The sequence below is a fragment of the Hyla sarda genome, chromosome 2, assembly GCF_029499605.1.
Source record: "Hyla sarda isolate aHylSar1 chromosome 2, aHylSar1.hap1, whole genome shotgun sequence".
Taxonomy (NCBI): domain Eukaryota; kingdom Metazoa; phylum Chordata; class Amphibia; order Anura; family Hylidae; genus Hyla; species Hyla sarda.
The window spans coordinates 442,507,390-442,528,662 of NC_079190.1; the positions used below are offsets into that span (position 1 = coordinate 442,507,390).

At 44.4% G+C, this 21,273-nt stretch overlaps 1 protein-coding gene across 1 annotated transcript in view; it reads left to right on the forward strand.

Annotated features, from left to right (window-relative positions):
• The window catches only part of NIT2 (nitrilase family member 2), a 38,788-nt gene that overhangs the window by 4,230 nt on the left and 13,285 nt on the right, over window positions 1-21,273 (forward strand). Inside the window, exons 2-4 of the mRNA XM_056559294.1 lie at window positions 12,527-12,645; window positions 18,474-18,594; window positions 20,205-20,293. Coding sequence (XP_056415269.1) covers window positions 12,527-12,645; window positions 18,474-18,594; window positions 20,205-20,293 — 329 coding nt within the window. The remainder of the gene's footprint in view (window positions 1-12,526; window positions 12,646-18,473; window positions 18,595-20,204; window positions 20,294-21,273) is intronic.

Sequence of the window (21,273 nt, forward strand, 5' to 3'; positions counted from 1 at the left end):
GTTTACCGCTAGGAGTTTTTTGCGCTGCGTCAGAAAATTTGCCGCAGCTCAAACTTGAAGCAGGAAACTTACTGGGCAAACCTCCAGCTGTTTCAAAACTACAACTCCCAGCATGTACTGACATACCGTGCATGCTGGTAGTTGTACCTTTTCAACAGCTGGAGACACACTGGTAGGTTCTGTTACCTAACTCAGTATTTTCCAACCAGTGTGCCTCCAGCTGTTGCAAAACTACAACTTCTAGTATGTATTTATCGCCGAAAGGCATGCTGAGAGTTGTAGTTATGCAACAGCTGGAGGCACGCAATTACAACTCCCAGCATGCCGAGACAGCCGTTTGCTGTTCGTGCATGCAGGGAGTTGTAGTTTTGCAAGATTTAGAGTGCCACAGTTTAGAGACCACCACACAGTGATCTCCAAACTGTGGCCCTCCAGATGTTGCAAGACTTCAAATCCCAGCATGCCCAGACAGCAAACTGCTGTGTGGGCATTCTGGGAGTTTTAGTTTTTTGTAAGATCTAGGGGACCACAGTTTAGAGACCACTGCACAGTGATCGCCGCCGCCACTCACATCACAGTTCCCCTGCTCTGCCCGGACTACCATGGGTGGCCAGAGTGGGGGTACCGAACTTTAATTCCCCCGCCCCTGATCTGCTATGGGTTGGTCGCTTTTGACCGACCAATAGCAGGGATAGGAGGGGGGTGTCTCAGGATCCCCCTCGACGATGTTCCGGGATGCCTGCTGATGCCTGCTAGGAGAAATTAATATCATTGTACTTTAGTTTGCTATAGTCTCTTAGCAAGGAACCCACATCTGCTATATGCAAAAAATCTGCTGTGTCTGAACATAACCCTATGAGTTCTATTGGACAACACAGACTTGGATGGAATGCGGTAAAATGTTAGTCGTAGTAGACTTTGATCCAGATCTCCGGCCAGACAGTTCATTTAATAATTACATATTACTAGCAATAGTTGGCTAATATGTTCATATGTCGGCTAAAGATTAACTATGGTTAATATATTTTCTCCTAATTTTTTTTTTTTTTTTTTAACAACTTTATTTTATTTTATTCCACACAAAGAAAAAAAGTAGTTGGCACTGCTGGCTACTCACTATAATATGGGTCCTTACGGGTGTAGTCACACTGCGCGATCCTATGCTGTTAGCGTGGTGCTCTGCCCGCCCGTAGCAAAGGCACAAATTGTAACAAAAGAAGTCCGCAGACGGCACTCACAATTCAGCAGAAGTTTATTCGGGAACGCTGGACATCAACAACAAACACGCCAAGTGAGTCGACCGGTTTCGCGCTACACAGAGCGCTTACACGTGACCTCCTAGGTCACGTGTAAGCGCTCTGTGTAGCGCGAAACCGGTCGACTCACCTGGCGTGTTTGTTGTTGATGTCCAGCGTTCCCGAATAAACTTCTGCTGAATTGTGAGTGCTGTCTGCGGACTTCTTTTGTTACAAATTATTTTATTTTATTATTCCTTTTTACCTCAACCACAATAAATATTATCCCCCACATCCATACAAACTCATTATATTAATAAACCCCCTCTTTTAGCTTACAACTTTACACTTTAATTCCTGCTTCCATGAGGGAGAGAGAGGAGAAAAGAAAGAGGGGGAAGAACAAAAACTTTCTTTTAGGCTAGGTTCAGACTACGGAATCTCCAGGCAGAAAATTTCCACCCGGAGATTCCAAGTTCCGCCTGCGCTGACTGAATTAGTCGGCGCAAGGACCGCGCGGACACTGCAGTTTTCCTATAGACTGCTATGTGTTCCGCTAGGATTTCCGCCTGAAGAAAGAGCAACCCCTTTCTCCAGGTGGAAATTTTCTAGCGGATTTTTCATCCGGATTTTCCGCTTCACAAATTCCGAAGTGTGAATTTGTGAACGGAAAACCATTCACTACACTATGCATTATAGTAAGCAGAATTTCTGCCGGAAATTTCAAAGCGAAAATTCCGGCGGAAATTCCGTAGTCTGAACCTAGCCTTAAAATTTGGACCCTGCCACACCGCTCCTCAACATCTCCTTTCTCTTCCGCGGCTTCTCCTTCTTCTCCTTTTTCCAGCTGCTTTTATCATTTAATATTTTCCAAGATATATGTCATAATTATATTTTGCTTAATATAGCTTACTCCTCTTGCCAAAAAGAGAAGTTATCCTCCCATGACACCATCCTTCATGACTCTCTCGTGATCTACTGTTGGTATGTTTATTACCTATCCCCAGAATCAACAAACTCGTGGAGAAACTACTGCTTATTTTAACTTGATCTTATTTCATTTGCAAATTATTATGCAGCCTTAACCAGCTTAAAAAATGGGAAAAAACAACAGCATAGAAATTTTCTCTCATCTCAAACTTCCATACAGCCCTTTATTAAATAAAAGTAGAAGGGCCCACAACATACACTCAAGAAAAAAAAAAGAATTTCTTTTCCCTTCCCTCTTAATCTCCCTTTCCTCTCCCTATTCCCTTACCTCCTCCCCTTCCTTGCTCTTATAATGGAGTTTTCTCTACTATTGCATTTCTCCTCCGTCTTGCATTTTCTATATATTCCTTCAATCTATCATTAGGGTCATCTTTGGCTGGACAGGGCACCACCCCTTACAAAGTAATAATCACCTATCAACCCTCTACTCCTCCCAAAAAAAACACCCCCCCAAAGCAGAAGGGAGGCCGGGGGGGGGGGGGGGACATTTTGAATTTTTTTTTCTCTCCCTTAATCTCCTATCTAAGATTTTCTACCAGGCATAATCTCTCTCCGTCTTACCCTTTTAATCCATTTATCCCAAATTGCATGACATTTTGGCAGACACCCTGCCTTAACTGCCCACCCAAACTCAAAATGTATTCTTTTGCGTGCTGTGTCATAAAATTCCTCAATATTTGGGGCTTATTTAGACATCCATTTTCTCGCCAATAAAGGTCTGGATACAAATTGCACTTTACCTCTTAAGATCTTATCCATCCTTTTTCCCTCCGATCTTCCTCCACCTATTAACCAGGTTATTAATTTTTCTCGCTCCTCTAGCTCTAGTGATAGCTGTCACGCCCCCTCCCGTAGGCTTGCATTGAGGGGCGGAGCGTGACATCACACGGGGGTGGGGGCATGACGTCACACGCCGCCGGCCCTGTAGTCGCCCGTAATCAGACCCGGAGCAAACACGCTCCGGGGACTGATTACAAACGGGGTGCCGTGTGCATGATCCCGGGGATCCCCAGCTGTGAGACTCCCGCGATCAGGCATCTTATCCCCTATCCTTTGGATAGGGGATAAGATGTGTAAGCACCGGAGTACCCCTTTAAAACTCTCATTATCATACACTCATGAATAATTATTTTTTCTTATCTATTTTTTTCACTGCTTCCCTTAAAGGGGTACTCTGCCCCTAGACATCTTATCCCCTATCCAAAGGATATGGGATAAGATATCAGATCGCCGCGGTGCCGCTGCTGGGGATCCCCGGGATCCCCACTGCGGCACTGCGCTATCATTACAGCACAGAGCGAGTTCACTCTGCATGACGCACAATACAGGGGCCGGAGCATCGTTACGTCACGGCTCCGCCCCTCGTGACGCCACGGCCCGCCCCTTTCAATACAAGTCTATGGGAGAGGGTGCGGCGGTCGTCACGCCCCCTGCCATAGACTTGCATTAAGGGGACGGGCCGTGATGTCACGAGGGGCGGAGCCATGACATCACACGGCTCCGTCCCCTGTATCACCCGTCATTGCGCACAGAGCGAACTCGCTCTGTGCTGTAATGATAGCGCGGTGCCGCAGCGGGGATCCCGGGGGTGTCCAGCAGCGGCACCGCGGCGATCTGACATCTTATCCCCTATCCTTTGGATAGGGGATAAGATGTCTAGGGGCGGAGTACCCCTTTAATTGTGTATATCTAAATAAAGACATCATATTGTTTGGAATTTTATATTGTGCACTCAGGTCATAAAATGATCTGAGTGCTTCACCCTCAAAAAATTGTGCTACATATTTTAAATTATACTTATCCCAAAACTTCCACTCTTGTTCCTCTAATTCTTTAAACTTCATATTATTTAATAATCTTGTGCACTCTAATGATCCTTCCACCTTCATAATTTTTTCATTTGTGCCCAAACTCTTCCCACCATCTCTGCTAAAGGCTCCTTACCGTTCAACTTTGATTCTAGAAATTCTGCCATATCATCACACATGTCCTTTTTTTCCTTTATCGTATTCACAAAGGAATCCATTTCCTTCCATTTCTTTACGTATCTTTGTTGTGCCGCTATATAGTATAATCTAAAATCGGGCATAGCTAATCCTCCTTTCTTCAATTCCTTACATAAATAACCTACCGTATTTTTTGCCCTATAGGACGCACAGGCATATAAGACTAAAAAATAAAAGATTTTGAACCCAATAGTGGTCTTCAACCTGCGGACCTCCAGATGTTGCAAAACTATAACTCCCAGCATGCCCAGCCAGCCGTTGGCTGTCCGGGCATGCTGGGAGTTGTAGTTTTGCAACATCTGGAGGTCCGCAGATTGAAGACCACTGCAGGAGGAGGTAATACTCACGTGTCCCCGCCGCTCCGGACCCGTCACCACTGCCCTGGATGTCGCTCCATCGCGGTCGCCGTGTCCCTGTCGCTCCGGAACGTCTCTGCTGCCGGCCGGGTATCCTCGCTCTCCGTCGCCGTCATCACGTCGTTACGCACGTACGCGACGATGTGATGACGAGGAAGGAGAGTGCCGGCCATACAGGGGATCCCTGAACGGAGAAGACACCGAGGAGGCAGGTAAGGTCCCTCCCGGTGTCCTGTAAGCACTAACCCGGCTATTCAGTCGGGCTGTTCAGGACCGCCGCGGTGAAATCGTGGCGGTCCCGAACATCCCGGCTGAACAGCCGGGTTAGATTCACTTTCCCTTCAGATGCGGCGGTCAGCTTCGTTCGCCGCGTCTGAAAGGTTAATACAGGGCATCACTGCGATCGGTGATGTCCTGTATTAGCCGCGGGTCCTGGCCGTTGATGGCCGCAGGGACCGCCGCGATAGGTGTGTATTCGCCGTATAAGACGCACCGACTTTTTCCCCCCAGTTTTGGGGAAGAAAAAGTGCGTCTTATAAGGCGAAAAATACAGTAGTTTCATTCTTGGTTTTTTACCTTTCTAGACCAGTTCTCTTTCCATGGCTTTGATTTCTTAAAAAAATTTGTTCTCCCAACCATACCGGACTATTGGACAAAACAAACAAAATCTGTGGCAAAACAATCATCTTTAGTAAACTAATCCTATCTGCCATACTCAGTGGCAATCCTAGCCAGATTAAAATTTTTGCCTTTATCTTTCTCAAAGTAGGCCATACATTTAGTTCTCGATATTTCTTAACGTCCCCGTCCTACGATTATCCCCAAATACTTAAATGTTTCTACCTCTCCTATTATTTTTAATTCTTTATGGGTTATCTGTCTATCCAGTGACATCAATACAGTTTTATTCCAGTTTATGCTTAATCCAGATTTTTCTCCATACTCCCCTATTTCATCTATAATGCACTCCAGTACCTGTTGCGTATTTTGAATATATGAGTATATAATCTGCAAATAATGATTTTCTGCCCCCCTCGATCTGCAGATTCCCAAACAGTCTCCTCACATTGTCCGCCGTTGTTCTATTGCTCATAAATCCACAATGATCCTTTGATATTAATAATGGCATTACCTTCGCCAATCTTATTGCCAAGATCTTTGCCAGTATTTTCATATGTGTATTTAGCAACGAGATTGGCCTATACGCATCAGGTTCATGTTCATCTTTCCCATGCTTCGAAATAAGAGTTATTACTGCCTCTCTCGAGGGGGGTAAAATCCATTCTTGAAAATATTTCTAAATAATCTCATTGGTTTTGGGATGAGAATGTTACCATATTTTTTATATCGTTCATATGGCAGCCCATCTGGGCCTGGGGCTCTTAATCTGGGTGCTTCTTTTACCACCTTCCACACCTCACTTTCCAAAATTTCAATGTCTAACACTTCCACGGCTTCCTTTGTTAGTTTTGGGAATTCACATTTATTAACATATCTTTGCATTTCCTCTTGTCCTATTGTCAATTGCGAGGTATACATATTTTTATAGAAATCAGAAAAAGACCTTAAAGCTTACTCCGCCCCTAGACATCTTATCCCCTATCCAAAGGATAGGGGATAAGATGTCAGATCGCCGTGGTCCCGCTGCTGGGAACCCCCGGGATTGCCGCTGCGGCACCCCGCTATCATTACTGCACAGAGCGAGTTCGCTCTCTGTGCGTAATGACGGGCGATACAGGGGACAGAGCAGCGTGATGTCATGGCTCCGCCCCTCGTGACATCACGGCCCGCCCCATTAATACAAGTCTATGGCGGTCGTCACGCCCCCTCCCATAGACTAGTATTGAGGGGACGGGCCGTGACGTCACGAGGGGCGAAGCCGTGATGTAACGATGCTCCGGCCCCTGTGCTGCCTGTCATTATGTGCCAAGCGAACTCGCTCTGTGCAGTAATAACAGCGGGTGCCGCAGCGGCAATCCCGGGGGTCCCCAGCAGCGGGACCGCAGCGATCTGACATCTTATCCCCTATCCTTTGGATAGGGGATAAGATGTCTAGGCGAGGAGTACCCCTTTAATATTTTCTTCCTGTTCTTTTATCATCAGTCCATCTTTATCAAATTGGCCAACCATCTTCCCGGCTTTCCTCCTTCTAAATACCTTTTCTGCTCAGACTGAAATACAGTTTTTTTTTAGCCTTTGCTGCCAATAACTCTTTATACCTCCATATTGCCTCCTCCCACTCTCTTCTATCTTTTTCTGATCTTGTTTCTATAAAATGCTGTTCTGTTTGTTCCACTTCCCTTCTAACCTCTCCTTCTTCTTTTTTCACCTTTCTCTTCATCCTCACAATTTTTTCTTTCCAAATACCTCGCAATACCGCCTTAAAGGGGTACTCTGCCCCTAGACATCTTATCCCCTATCCAAAGGATAGAGGATAAGATGTCAGATCGCCAGGGTCCCGCTGCTGAGGACCCCCGGGATCGACGCTGCGGCACCCCTCTATCATTACTAATGACGGACGATACAGGGGACTGAGCAGCGTGACATCATGGCTCCGCCCCTCGTGACATCACGGCCCACCCCCATAATGCAAGTCTATGGCAGGGGGCGTGGCGACTGCCACGCCCCCTCCCATAGACTTGTATTGAGGGGGCGGGCCGTGACGTCACGAAGGGCGGAGCCGTGACATAACGATGCTCCGGTCCCTGTATTGCCCGTCATTATGCGCAGAGCGAACTCGCTCTGTGCAGTAATGATAGCAGGTGCCACGGCGACGATCCCGGGGGTTCCCAGCAGCGGGACCCCACGGCGATCTGACATCTTATCCCCTATCCTTTGGATAGGGGATAAGATGTCTAGGGGAGGAGTACCCCTTTAAAGGCAACCCAGATAATACCTTCTGAAGCTGATCCATCATTAATTTCAAAATATGCCTGTATTTCATTCACCAATGATGTCACTGTCTTCTCCCCATACCTCTACCCAGAGGGGGTCTATTCTCACACTTCTCTGCCTTATCCTTTTTGATATCATTTTTAACATCAGTAAGGCATGATCGGATATATACTTTGTGTCTTTTATCCAGAACACAATCTCTTTATCCCCCGTTACCATATCAATACGGGACAATGTTTTCTTAGATTTATTGTAACAAGAATATGCCTTAAGTTCTGGGTTTCTCTCTCTCCAATAATCAACCCATCCTAATTCCTCCATAATTTTTTTTTAAACTGTTATTCCATTATTAGGGCTCTTTTTCTTCACTAACTACTGCATTAATCTCACCCATCACCACAATTGGGATACCTCCTTTATCATTAGTATACCCACATAATTCCTTAAATATTCCAGATGTAAAGGAGGGTGGCACATAGATGAAACCAGTTTAAAACCAGAAATACATATCTAAATATCGCCTGACGCTCGGGACATGTAGTTCCGGGCACCGGGCAGGTGAATTTTTCATAGATTTAGCCCAGTATCGTGCAAGCAGGGCCGGACCGACTTCACCCTTTTTTTTTTTTTTTTTTATAATGCCGGTGTGAGGCGCAGGAGCAGACCTCACACCGGCGCTCAGGGTGTATGGATTGGGCTCCTGACTCGAGCTCGTTCCTTATTCGGCGGCCCCCGGCTGATCAAAGTTGACAGCGGTGTCTAAAGGGATCTTTTAACCATCCCTGGTGGTCTAGCAGGGCGGATCACCTGCGTTGAGCAGGTTCAACCAAATGAACACAGATCAATGGAGTTCAGTAGAACTGCATTGATCTATATGAGGAATCGAAATTATTCCTTCTAAAAAAAAAAAAAAGTGGAGTTTAATAAGTTTAAAATGAAAGTTAAAAACACCCATTAACCCATTCCATATTAAAAGTTCATATCACCCCCCTTTTCCGTATAAAAATATGTAAACATAATAAAAATAAACATATTTGTTATTAGTGAGTGCTTAACTGTCCGAACTATTAAAATATAACATTTTATATCCCGTATTAAATCACAAAATTGCGTTTTTTATGTTTATAACATCATATCCCAGTAAAAAAGTGTTCAAAAAGTCTGATCAATACCAAAATGGTGCCAATACAAACAGCATATTATGGCCCAAAAAATTAGCCCTCATACAGCCCAATATATGGAAAAATAAAAATGTTATAGGGATTATTATTAAAACATGATGGAAACTGAACAAATTTGGTATTGGTGTAATCAGGCCGACCTAAAGTATCAAAATATGTACGTTTGACCGCAAGGTGAATGGCGAAAAAAAGAAAACTCCCAAATTAGCATTTTTTTCAATTTCACCTTGCTAATTTTTTTTTTGTTTCAGAGCATAAGTTATGGAAAAATGAAAGGTGTCATTACAAAGTATACTTGGGCATTCAAAAAAACAAGCCTCATATGGGTCTGTAGGTGGCAAAATAAGTGTTATGGCTATTATAGGGCGAGGAGGGAAAAACAAAAGCGCAGAAACTAATAAAGACCTTATTTACAGACTATTTTGGTTGAAATTATTTTATCTACCAGGACAAGTGGATTTTCTTGAGGGACAAGTAGATTGTGCTCCGCTTTAGTCCCTTGGACAAGTCGTTTTTTTAATTTCCACACCCCTGCTCCAGCCTTTTGTGTATTAACACACTTACACTAGAGTAGCAAGTATGTAATGAATGAAATTGCTTTGCAATCCATTTTCTCTGTAAAATCTGAGTTTTATCAGCTGTTAAATGTGTCTCCAATAAACAAATAATTCCTGGCAAATGTTTATCTATTGAGTGAAAGAAAAAAAATAAAAGAGAATCCCCCAAACACCCCCCCCCCCCTTTTAAAATTGTCAAAACCATTTTCCGACAATTCCCCTGTCTTGAGCCCATCACCCGGCCAGCCAGCTTATCAAATCCCTCACATCACCATAGCTGCACATCAATATTTGTATACATTTTTTTTTCTTGATCCCTTCTTTTTCCAGCCCTTCGTTTGCCTCCTCCACCGAGGTAAAGAACCATGACTTTTCTTTATATATCACTCTGAGTTTGGTTGGACGCCGAATCGTCTTTCCCTTTCTTACCCCCCATTATTCTACTTTCCAGAGACCAGTTATTACTCTTATTACTCAACAATCGCCTGTGCCCTCTCCTGACCCTCACCTTATCGCTAGGTTACCTTGAAATATTAACACAATAACCCCACAGTTATTATAGATTTTAGGATACAGCAATTAATATCAACCTCATAACATTACTAGATCACCTAAGTCAGATATTGAATATTAAAGTACAAAAAAATGCTATAGGTAGAGTCCAGGATAGCATCATATTTTTGGTTGTTGGTTGTTGATAGAGAGGCCTTAGCTCACACAATTTTTGTACCCCTTAAGGCAAAAAAAGGACAAAAAAGAAAGAAAAGAGGAAAGAAATAGCCAATATTTGGACTCCATAGTTCTCTTAGAGGTATCCGTTTTGTAGAGTCCTATAACAAAACCAGCCCCCGGTTATAAACATTCAAGATCAGCAGTTAATTTAAAGAGCAACGGTCATGAAATCTGGGCCCAATAACCTGCACACAGCCTTTTGTACTGTGTGCAGATGGTGTATACAGCAATGTTTTTACATAATATTTTCAGGCTTTCATGACCCCAAAAAATGCTTTTGATCACAGCCACTTTCAGTCGGATAGGCATGGTGCGAGGTATGCGATGCCACGCCGCCGCCACGCCCACTCCCCGCAAGTGATCACTCCCACCGCAGTCTTCCTCAGCAGTGCTAGCTGAATGACACGCAGCGGCGCGCACATTAGATTAGCTGAAGGGCGCATGTGCTGGGACCTGTGTGTCAATCACACAGCGGTGCCAGCGCTGACATACAGGGGGTGGGCGTGGCAGCGGTGGGGCATCACGTACCTCGCGCCATGCCTATCTGACCATCAGTGGCTTTGATCAAAAACATTTTTTGGGGTCATGAAAGCCCGCAAAAACATTGCTATACACACCACCTGCAAACAGTACAAAGGCTGTGTGCAGGTTATTGCACCCAGATTTCATGGCCGTTGCGCTTTAAGCACTTATATAGATGTTGAGTATTATAGCCCCCAAAAAAAAAATAAGTATGATGAGGCGCCAATGTCCTATATTAGATGTTAGGACACAAAGAAAAGAATTGGATATTAAAAATTACAGCTCTAAAGATGGGAGCCAGATAAGCAGAATAGTTTGTCAATTGTTAGTGGAGAGATCCTTAGGTAGCGCATATTTTTATACACCTTGATCTAGTTTTGAAGCTCAAAAATTCTCATAGAGGCTGGGGCTTAAAATGAAACCCTGATGGTGGGACACCGCAGTACTTAGAATAGAGCAGCCCCCTAGATTACAGATTCAATAGTTGATCCACACAGAGTCTCCCCACAGTTGTAAATATTCGGATCCAGCAAGTATCTGTAATACTTCAATTGCACCAAATCCGAGGTGTTGTTTATCATCTATGCGCTGGAGCTCCACTCACCGCTCCTGTCTCTCCACTCCGGGAACCCGGCGTCCCACATGGTTCACAGCCTCCTTCATCCCCGTTCCTCACAGCTATTCCTCCATATCGCCGCCACTTCACCACACATTCACCTGATGCTACCTCGCTCCTCCACTATGTCTCCCTCATCTCTCCCTCCGTTGGTACCGCACCAACCCGCTCCTTGGGCTATTTATGGTCTATTCACACGTACAGTATTCTGCACAGATTTGATGCACAGATTTGATGCGCAGGATTTTCTGCTGCAGATTTCAATGTAAACTGAATGACTGGACACCGCTTCAAATCCTGAGCATCAAATCTGCACAGAATACTTGTGAATAGACCCTTAGGGTACGTTCACATGGGCAGATTTTTTTGTGGATTTCCTGCTGCGTATTTGAAAGTGTGCGGGCTCTTCCCGGCTGTCCGCAGCAGATTTTCCACTGCGGAATCTACGCTGCGGAAAATCCGCCGCAAGCCCCATTGAAGTCAGTAGGGACTGTGGCGGATTTTCCGCAACGTAAATTCCGCCACGGAAAATCTGCTGCGGGCAGCCGAGAAGAGCCCGCCCACTTTCAAATACGCCCGTGTGAACGTACCCTTTGGCTGTTTTCACACAGTCAGGTTTTTTATTGACGTTACAGAATACAAAGTCAGAAGTTGAGAAGTCTCAGTCTTTCCTTTTACATGTGTCCTCCATTTATTTGCTTCTGGCTTTGTATTTAAAGGGGTACTCCACTGGAAATAATTTTCTTTTAAATGAACTGGTGCCAGAAAGTTAAACAGATTTTTAAATTACTTCTATTAAAAAGTCTTAATCCTTCCAGTACTTATCAGTTGCTGTATACTACAGAGGAAGCTCTTTTCTGACATGAATTTCTTTTCTGACATGGACACCTCTGTCCATGTCAGGAACTCTCCAGAGCAGGAAAGGTTTGCTCTGGGGATTTGCTTCTACTCAGGCCATTTCCTGACATGGACAGAGGTGTCAGCAGAGAGCACTGTGGTCAGACAGAAAGGAAAGTTAAAAAGAAAAGAACTTCCTGTTGAGCATACAGTGGCTGATAAGTACTGGAAGGATTAAGATTTTTTTAATAAAAGTAATTTACAAATCTGTTAAACTTTCTGACACCATTTTTTTTTTTAATGTTTCCCAGCAGAGTACCCCTTTAATAATTGCAATAAGAACCTGAACTTGTGAACACAGTTTTTGTTGTCATCATTTCCTTCCTGATTTTTTAGCCCATGTTTACTGTTTTTGAATCTCCATGTATAGAATGTTAGGTGTGTCGATCAGTAGCCTGCAGTATATGCAGATGGGTAAGCCAGCGCTCCATGCCAGTTAGAAGAGCCTAGCAGGTAAATTGGTTGGCATCACCAGTTCACTGCTTAAACATTGGGGTAATAATATTATTAATCTTAATTCCTCTTCTTTCTTTCTACAGAATTTAAGCTGGCCCTGGTGCAGCTCCTGGTCTCCTCTGTGAAGTCCGATAACCTGAAAAGAGCTTCCGAGCTAATAAAGAAGGCGGCACAGCAAGGAGCGCAGATCGTGGCCCTGCCGGTGGGTATGCCTGTGGACACGGCAGGGTCATGTGATCATTTTATAGGAATTTAGAAACTGCTCCTAATACAGTTTACCCATTTCTTATCTTATTTACACACATTCTGTTTGGAACACGTAAACCAGACACTGAACAAATAGGTTAAATCCCATTACCTTTATTATCTGATGCTATCCCTTGCCTGTCCTCAGCTACTTGACCCCTGAACACTGTCCTGATGTTTCCTCATAGTGATGGGCCTATTACTTTACATAATTTACCAGTGGCTAAAGTTTGACATTTTATGCTGGTTCCAGAACTATTGCATCATAGTTAAAGGGGTATTCCATGAAAAACTTTTTTTTCCCATATCAACTGGCTCCAGAAAGTCAAATAGATTTGTAAATGACTTCTATTAAAAAATCTTAATCCTTACAGTACTTATCAGCTACTGAAGTTGAGTTGCACTTTTCTGTCTGACAACAGTGCCCTCTACTGACACCTGTCTGTCTCAGGAACTGTCCAGAGCAGGAGAGGTTTGCTATGAGGATTTGTTGCTACTCTGGACAGTTCCTGAGACACAGAGGTGTCAGCAGAGAGCACTGTTGTAAGACAGAAAAGAACAACTCAACTTCAGCAGCTGATAAGCACTGGAAGGATTAAGATTTTTTAGTAGAAGTAATTTACAAATCTGTTTAACTTTCTGGAACATGTTGATATGAAAACAAAAAAATGTTTTCACGGAATACCCCTTTAAAACTCCTAGCCTGTTTCCTAAAAATCCCAGACAACCAGTTTCTTCTGCCCCTTTGTGTAGATATTTAATAGGCAATGACTGGTTGTTGCTTAGCATCTATCCATCCATGCTTTAGGGAGACTAGTGCTGATCTATCACTACCTGAACCTGTCACCTGTCATGAGCTTCTACCTGTGGACAGGGTTGACACATTTAGCTTAGAATAACAGCTATGGGAGCAGGGTGGACACCTGAAGGGCAGAATTTGGGCAATCCTTGTTGTTTATGGGAGGCTGTGAAAGACTCCAGGGTGAACTCTCTACATCATTATTCGCTGCATGAGTACTTGCATGAGTTTTGCCAAAATACATGCCTAGCAAACTTCTTTTCCTAGTAGGGAATGAGAACCCCAAATATCTCCTCAGCTATTGAATAGAGGGGAATAATAATCCTGCATTTACCTGAGCGCTCATGACAGCACCCCTGGAGAGGACCTCCCACCGCAGGACAGGAAACCTGGGAACATTAAAAGGGACACGCCTCTGCACACCTCAGGTTTACTGTCCTCCGGTATGAGGTCTCCATACCTCTACAAGGGGCTGCAGGTCCTCCGGTAGTGGGGCTCCCTGTTCGGCAGAAGTCTCCTCTGGGGAGCAACCGTGAATCTGCCTGTGGGTCCTGCGAAGGATCCCAATAGCCCTGCATCTCTGTCCATTTCCCCGGGTCAGTGGCACTCCCATCTCTGGAGCCAGTGCGTTGCTTGCTCAGAACGCTGGAGGATGCAACGTCAGCCTGGCAGTGTAACGTCACTTCCGGCTCCATTTAAAAGGGGCACGGGAATTCTCCATTTTGGATCCCTTGTCTGCGCCTTACAGCGTCCGGAGCCCATGAACAACAGGCAGCCAGCCCGCAGCAATACTCACAGCCCATAGTGGTTATCCAGCAGCAGGCCCGCAGCAGTACAGCAGCCAGCAGTACCAACAGCCTGCAGTAATACCAGCCCGCAGCAGCTGAGCAGACCATTCCTGGTTGCCCTGCAGTGTTTTTGCTGAAATACTTCCTCCAGCATGTCTGAGCATTCGACAGTGGGAGGTGGATGCTCCAAGAAGAGTAGTTCCAGCCCGCCTACGGAGGTGTGGATATACTTCTGCGTGAGATAATTTCATTTTCATTCCATATTCTGCTAGCTTAGTCAGGCTATTGTTTTATTATGTAGGGTAGAAAGAAGTCACCTTCTAAATCCTGTAGTAAGGAATGTGCAGAATGTAGGAAACTGCTAGATCCTGCCTATAAAAAAAATCTATATGTGCAGCCTGTATTGACGTTATCGTGGCCCAGGAGTCCTCTGCAATTGCTAGCAACCTAAGAGTAATGATCCGGGAGGAGATAGATTCATCCCTTAAAGGACTAGGAATTGTCGGGAATGTGGGTGCTTCAGCCTCCTCTGTAGTCACCCCTGCTTTTTCCAGTCCCCCTAGTGTTCAAGAGGAAAATCTTACTCTATATTCCTCCTCTGATGAAGAGCAAGAAGAGTTGTAATCCAAATTGCTGTTTTCTCCAGATGATACTGATCAGCTCCTTAAAGCAATCAGTATAACGGCTAATCTTGAGGAAAGCAGAGAGACAGTCACGGCCGAAGACGCCTATATGAAGGCTTAGGTCCCAAGAAGTCCCGTACACTGAATTTCCATAAAAGTATCAAGCACATAATTGATAAGGGATGGGAAAATTCTGAGAAGAAATCTTTTTTTCCTAAACTCCTTAAACGAAAGTACCCCTTTGAGGAGTCAGTCACTAAGTCATGGGATAGAGCCCTGTTAGTTGATGCCCCGGTGGCTAAAATGACTAAGAAATACGCCTTTTCTTTTGAGGATCTAGGAACTCTGTCTGATCCAATGGACAAAAAAGCTGACTTCTTTAACAAAAAAACCTGGGAGGCGGCCACAGCTTCTATCAGAACCAATGTAGCTTCTACATGTGTCGCTCGCTCCCTAAGAGTCTGGGTTTCACAATTACAATCACTTAGTATCCTTACCTGTAACAATCCCTCTATTTCCAAATTGCATGATGGCCTCTGTAGATTTAGAAGACGCCTACTACCATACTCCGATCCACAACTCTCATCAAAAGTTTCTAAGAGTGGCGGTGTTTATTGAGGGAGCATGGGTCCATTTTCAGTACCAAACACTTCCCTTTGGGGTCTCTCAAGCCCCAAGGGTATTTACCAAAGTGATGGTGGAGGTGGCAGCTTTCATAAGAACCCAAAACATCCTTTTAGTTCCATATCTGGATGATTTACTGATTGTATCAGACTCCTCAGAAACCCTTAATTTGCACATTCAAGTAGTTTGCTCCATACTGAAAGATCTAGGTTAGAATCTGATTCTAAAAGTCAAACTTAACCCCTTCCAGGCTGTGCGTTTTCTTGGGCATCCTTCTGGATTCAATGTCTCGGCTTTCTCTCCTGCCTCTAGCCAAACAGATCCTCATCAAGGACAGAGTAGAAGTTATTTTCCGGTCTCACCTATGCACCTTCAGGGAAGCAATGTCAGTACTAGGTCTGATGACTTCTTGTATTGTAGCAGTGAAATGGGCTCAGTACAGATCCAGGATGTTACAGACAGATATCCTTCAAAAGTGGGATGGCAATCCCTCATCACTAAACCAAAAATGTTCCCTTTCATCAAAAGCAAGGGTCTCCTTGATATGGTGGATGAACCCCAACAACCTATCTCAAGGGGTACCTCGGTCTCCCTCGTCGGTAGTGAGTATAACTACAGACGCCAGTCCTTGGGGTTGGGGTGCCTCCTGCGGCCAGCATCTCCTTTAAGGCAGATGGTCTCCACTGATGCATCAGTCTACATCAAATTACAAAGAGCTCTATGCAGTGTTCCAGGCAATATCTTTGTTTATTCCTCAAATTCAAGAGAAGGATGTGCTGATATATTCAGACAACACCACCACTGTAGCTTACTTAAACAAACTGGGGAACAAGATCAAACTCCTTGTTAAATCTCTCCTTCCAGATTTTTTCCTTAGCATAAGCCAGGTTGGCATCTCTCCCTGTGGTTCACCTGAAAGGGAAAAACAACAAGGTGGCAGACTTCCTGAGCAGAGTTCATCTTCTTTATTCCGAATGGTGTCTAAACAAGGAGATATTTGCAGTGATAGAGGAAAGGTTTGGAAAATTCTCTATAGATCTCTTTGATTCCAAAAACAACCGGAAGATTCACAGGTTCTATTCTCTCAACCCTATGGATTATCCGACAGCAGTAGATGCCTTCTCTCAGAATTGGGGAAAAGAAAGAGGGTACGTGTTCCCACCTCTTCGTTTTATCCCTCGGGGCTTGAAAAAGAGAAGACAGGACAGAGCTTTAGTACTATTGATAGCGCCCTTCTGGCCTCGGAGGCCCTGGTTTTTCCCTGCTAAGGACAATGTCAGTCTCACAACCATGGGTTCTTCCGGATAGGAAGGATCTACTGTACCAGGGACCAGTTCATCATCCTCAGTCGGCTCACCTTTATCTAACAGCCTGGATGCTGAGAGGTCAATTTTAAAAGCTAGAGGCCTATCTGACCAAGTAATAAACACCTTACTTGCAAGTAGGAAAGACTTAACATCCACCATATACCTAAGAACATGGAGAGCCTTCTAAAGATTAAATCCTCTATCAAGACCGACCGTTCCCCTTGGGACTTGAATCTGGTGTTAAATGCCTTATCAGGACCGCCATTTGAACCTCTGGATTCTATTCCATCAAGTTGCTCACCCCCAAGATGTGCTTCCCCCTGGCAATAACCATGGCTAGGAAGGTAGGAGAATTGCAAGCGCTCTCTGACATTCCTCCTTATACCAAGATATTAAATGACAGAGTAGTAATGAGAACGAAACCATCTTTTCTGCCGAAAGTGGTCTCAGAGTTTCATAAATCTCAGAAGATTATTCTTCCCTCTTTTTTGCAATGAGTTGAGACATGAAGGTGAAGTCAAGTTCCATAACCTTGATGTCGGAAGATGCCTCCTAAAGTATCTGGACTCTACTAAGGACTTTCGTTCTACAGAAAATCTTTTAGTCCAATTTTCTGGCCCTCATAAAGTCAAAACTGCTTCTAAACAGTCTATTGGTAGATGGATCAGGACATCAATTACTTTAGCCTATACAACAAAGAATCAGGATCCACCTTCCTTTTTTTCATCTCACTCTACCAGAGCAGTGGCTTCCTCCTAGACAGAGAAGGCTGAAGCCTCTTTGCACCAGATCTGTAGGGCAGCTACATGGTCCTCGAAACATACCTTTTTAAAACACTATAGGTTGCAATTAAAGGGGTATTCCAGGCCAAAACTTTTTTTTTATATATCAACTGGCTCCGGAAAGTTAAACAGATTTGTAAATTACTTCTATTAAAAAATCTTAATCCTTCCAATAGTTATTAGCTTCTGAAGTTTTCTGTCTAACTGCTCAATGATGATGTCACGTCCCGGGAGCTGTGCATGATGGGAAAATATCCCCATAGGAGCTGCACAGCTCCTGGGACGTGAGTCAGCAGTTAGACAGAAAACAGCAACTCAACGTCAGAAGCTAATAACTATTGGAAGGATTAAGATTTTTTAATAGAAGTAATTTACAAATCTGTTTAACTTTCCGGAGCCAGTTGATATATAAAAAAAAGTTTTTTCCTGGAATACCCCTTTAAATCCTGTTTCTGATCTTTCCTTTGGACGCAAAGTCCTTCAGGTGGTAGTCCCGCCCAGATTAGTTACTATTCTAAGTCTCTAGGGGTACTGTCATGAGCGATCAGGTAAAGATAGATTAGTTACCGGGTAATCTGTTTTTCATTGGCTCATTACAGCACCCCTCTTTTATCCCGCCCCCCCAAAAAAATAATAATAATAATCATTTTTTATGTTGCTTTATGAATTTAAAGGATGAAAATTATTTTCTATTTCTTATTGGCTCCTTTGGAGTACTTTACTTTGAACTGAGGTGTGGAGAGGCGTGTCCCTTTTTATGTTCCCAGGTTTGCTGTCCTGCATTGGGAGCTCCTCTCCGGGGGTGCTGTCATGAGCTAATGAAAAACAGTAATCTATCTTTCTTCCTCTGTTTCTTCCCAGGAGTGCTTCAATTCTCCTTACGGTACCAAATTTTTTCCGGAGTATGCTGAGAAGATTCCTGGGCAGTCCACACAGATACTGTCAGAAGTAGCCAAGGAATGTGGGATCTACCTTATTGGAGGTTAGAGAACGGTTTTCTGATATCCTGATCTGTCAATGGTTGGATCAGTTGTTCAGACCTTTACTATTACACTGGGAGACGTGTGGCCAACAGGCAATTTCAAAACGAGTCGATCAGTCGACAAGCGATTGTTTGCTCTTTTGTTGGCTGATCGCTAGCCCTGTTACAGCCTGTTCGGCCGATAATTGCCCTGTGGGCCCCTTAGTCAAAGTTTCATATCCCAGAATTGACTCATTGCTGTGTTTAGATTAACATACCTCAAGAAACCTTGTTTGGGCCTGTGTACACTGGCATAATGCATGCCTGTGTGCAGTGCTGCATCACAGCTGTTTGTGAGCCCCAGGCAGTGTGGTTTGGGGTGGCCCTGAAGCTCCATTGATTGCAGTAGGAGCTTCAGCTCATAAAGCACGTTTCTCCATTGAAGTCAGTGGGAGCAGGGTTTCAGAAGCTGACACTGCATGGTTTTGCTGTGAAAAGCAGTGCAGTTTCCATGGCAAAAAAACATGTGGCTATTAGCTGTGTGAACATGCCCTTAAACTGTTAGGAAGCAAAGGGGGTTGTTACTTGGCTTGCCGTTTTAGAGGGGGAAACAAATACTGTCTTGGGTGGCACATCCCAGCACCATTATGGAGGAACTTAATTTGATCTTTGCCAAGTGCCCCCTCTGTTCTACACATATTACTTCCAGCACTGGCTGTAGAATCTCATTCTCGAATGTCCCAGTTAAAGGGGTTCTCCGGGGAAGATAAGAAAAAGAAAAATGCCCCAAAGCCACCGCAATACCTGTTCTGTGTCCCCTGTAGTTATCCTTGTGATTTTGCCAGCTCCTGTGGCCCCAGTTGACTCCTAAATAGGTTTCCTTGCTTGCAGCCCAGACTACAACTCCCAGCAGTCAGCGCGGCTCTGTGTAATGACTGCCAGCCAATTGCCTTTACTATCTATGTGCATGCTGTGTTGTTGTAAACACACTGTACAGGTCTTTTCTTTAAAACTATCCTCCCCCCCCGCCAGCAATAAATCATGCTATTCTCTTAATGGCACCAGTCAGTGATAAGATCTACAGCAGGAAAAGAGCAGTGTTATGAGCTGAGGAGACTTCTCTGCTGGCAAGGTCCTCACTCAGGGAGGGGAGGGGGAGTTGTGGCTGTGAAGCCAGACAGGGCAGAAATCACATGGTGTTTGTCTTGCAGGAGGGTGGGGGCTAGGTCTAACTGAGGGGTTTGCCCAGAGACAAGCAGGATCACATTATGACGTCTTTCTCTCACTTCCTGCATGTAAGAGACAGATGAGAGAGGGAAACTGCTCTATTTAGCTAATGAATGATATTTAGACAAATAAATAGGTTGGTGAGAGGAAAAGGATGGGCTGTGGATTTAGTTCCCTGGAGTACCCCTTTAAATAGTAACTTACAAGGTTCTTAGTGCTTGAGAAAGCCAAACGTTGCACTGTATGGTGGAATAGCATAATATAGCAGCTATTTATTTTGGTCATCTGGCTACGATGTGTCCTTCTTTCCATCTTTAAGGTTCTCCTGTTCTCCTTGAAGATGCCAGACTGTGTTAAACTTGTCATTAAAAATATTACATCTAGAAATGTAATTCTTGTTTAAGGCTCCATTCCAGAAGAGGATTCTGGGAAATTATACAACACTTGTACAGTTTTTGGACCAGATGGCACATTGCTGATCAAACACAGAAAGGTAATGGAACGTCTTTAAAGGGGTATTCCCAGAATCAAAAAACAGGCCTTTTTTCTTTCAAAGACCTCTCCCTGTTTGTCTCCAGGTTGGGTGTGGTTCTGCAGCTCAGTTCCATAGAAGTGAATGGAGCCAAGTTGTAAAACCACACCCAAAGTGGAGACAAACAGGGCACGGTCTTTGAAAGAAAAAATGCATGTTTTTTTATTTATTCCTGGTTATACCCCTTTAAAGGGGTAGTCCAGTGGTGAAAAACGTATCCCCTATCCTAAGGATAGAGGATAAGTTTGAGATCGCAGGGGGTCCGACCGTTTGGGCCCCCTGCGATCTCTCTGTACGGGGGCCAGGCTCTCCGGCTAAATATCGGGTGTCGACCCCCGCACAAAGCGGCGGCTGACACGCCCCCTCAATACATCGCTATGGCAGAGCCGGAGATTGCCGAAGGCAGCGCTCCGGATCTGCCATAGAGTTGTATTGAGGGGCGTGTCGGCCGCCGCTTCGTGCGGGTGTCGACACGCCCCCTTTGCACGGGCTGCCGGGGCCACGTACAGGAGATCGCGGGGGCCCCAGCGGTCGGACCCCCCGCGATCTGCAACTTATCACCACTTGTTCACTACTGGACTACTCCTTTAAACATCATGATACATACAGACATTTTCAATTTTTGTTTAGGTTTTATGTAAGTCTCCCTCACTGGATGTGTCATATGTGTAGGAGCAGCCATAGAACCTCTATGTTTCTCTTTTTGAAAGCAAGAATAATGTAATAAACGCATAATTGGTCAATTTTCAACCTTCTTTTTTAATTAATTTCCTTGTCTTGTTTGCCAATACCAGCATTCTGTGTTGAATAATGTCACAAATCCCTTGCTCGCCTTTACATAGCCACAGATTATCAGCCACATGTATTGCCGGTCTAGGAACTCACTCATTTTACTGTTACATTCAGTAGGAGCTGTACAAATCTGTATACAGTGAGCTCCC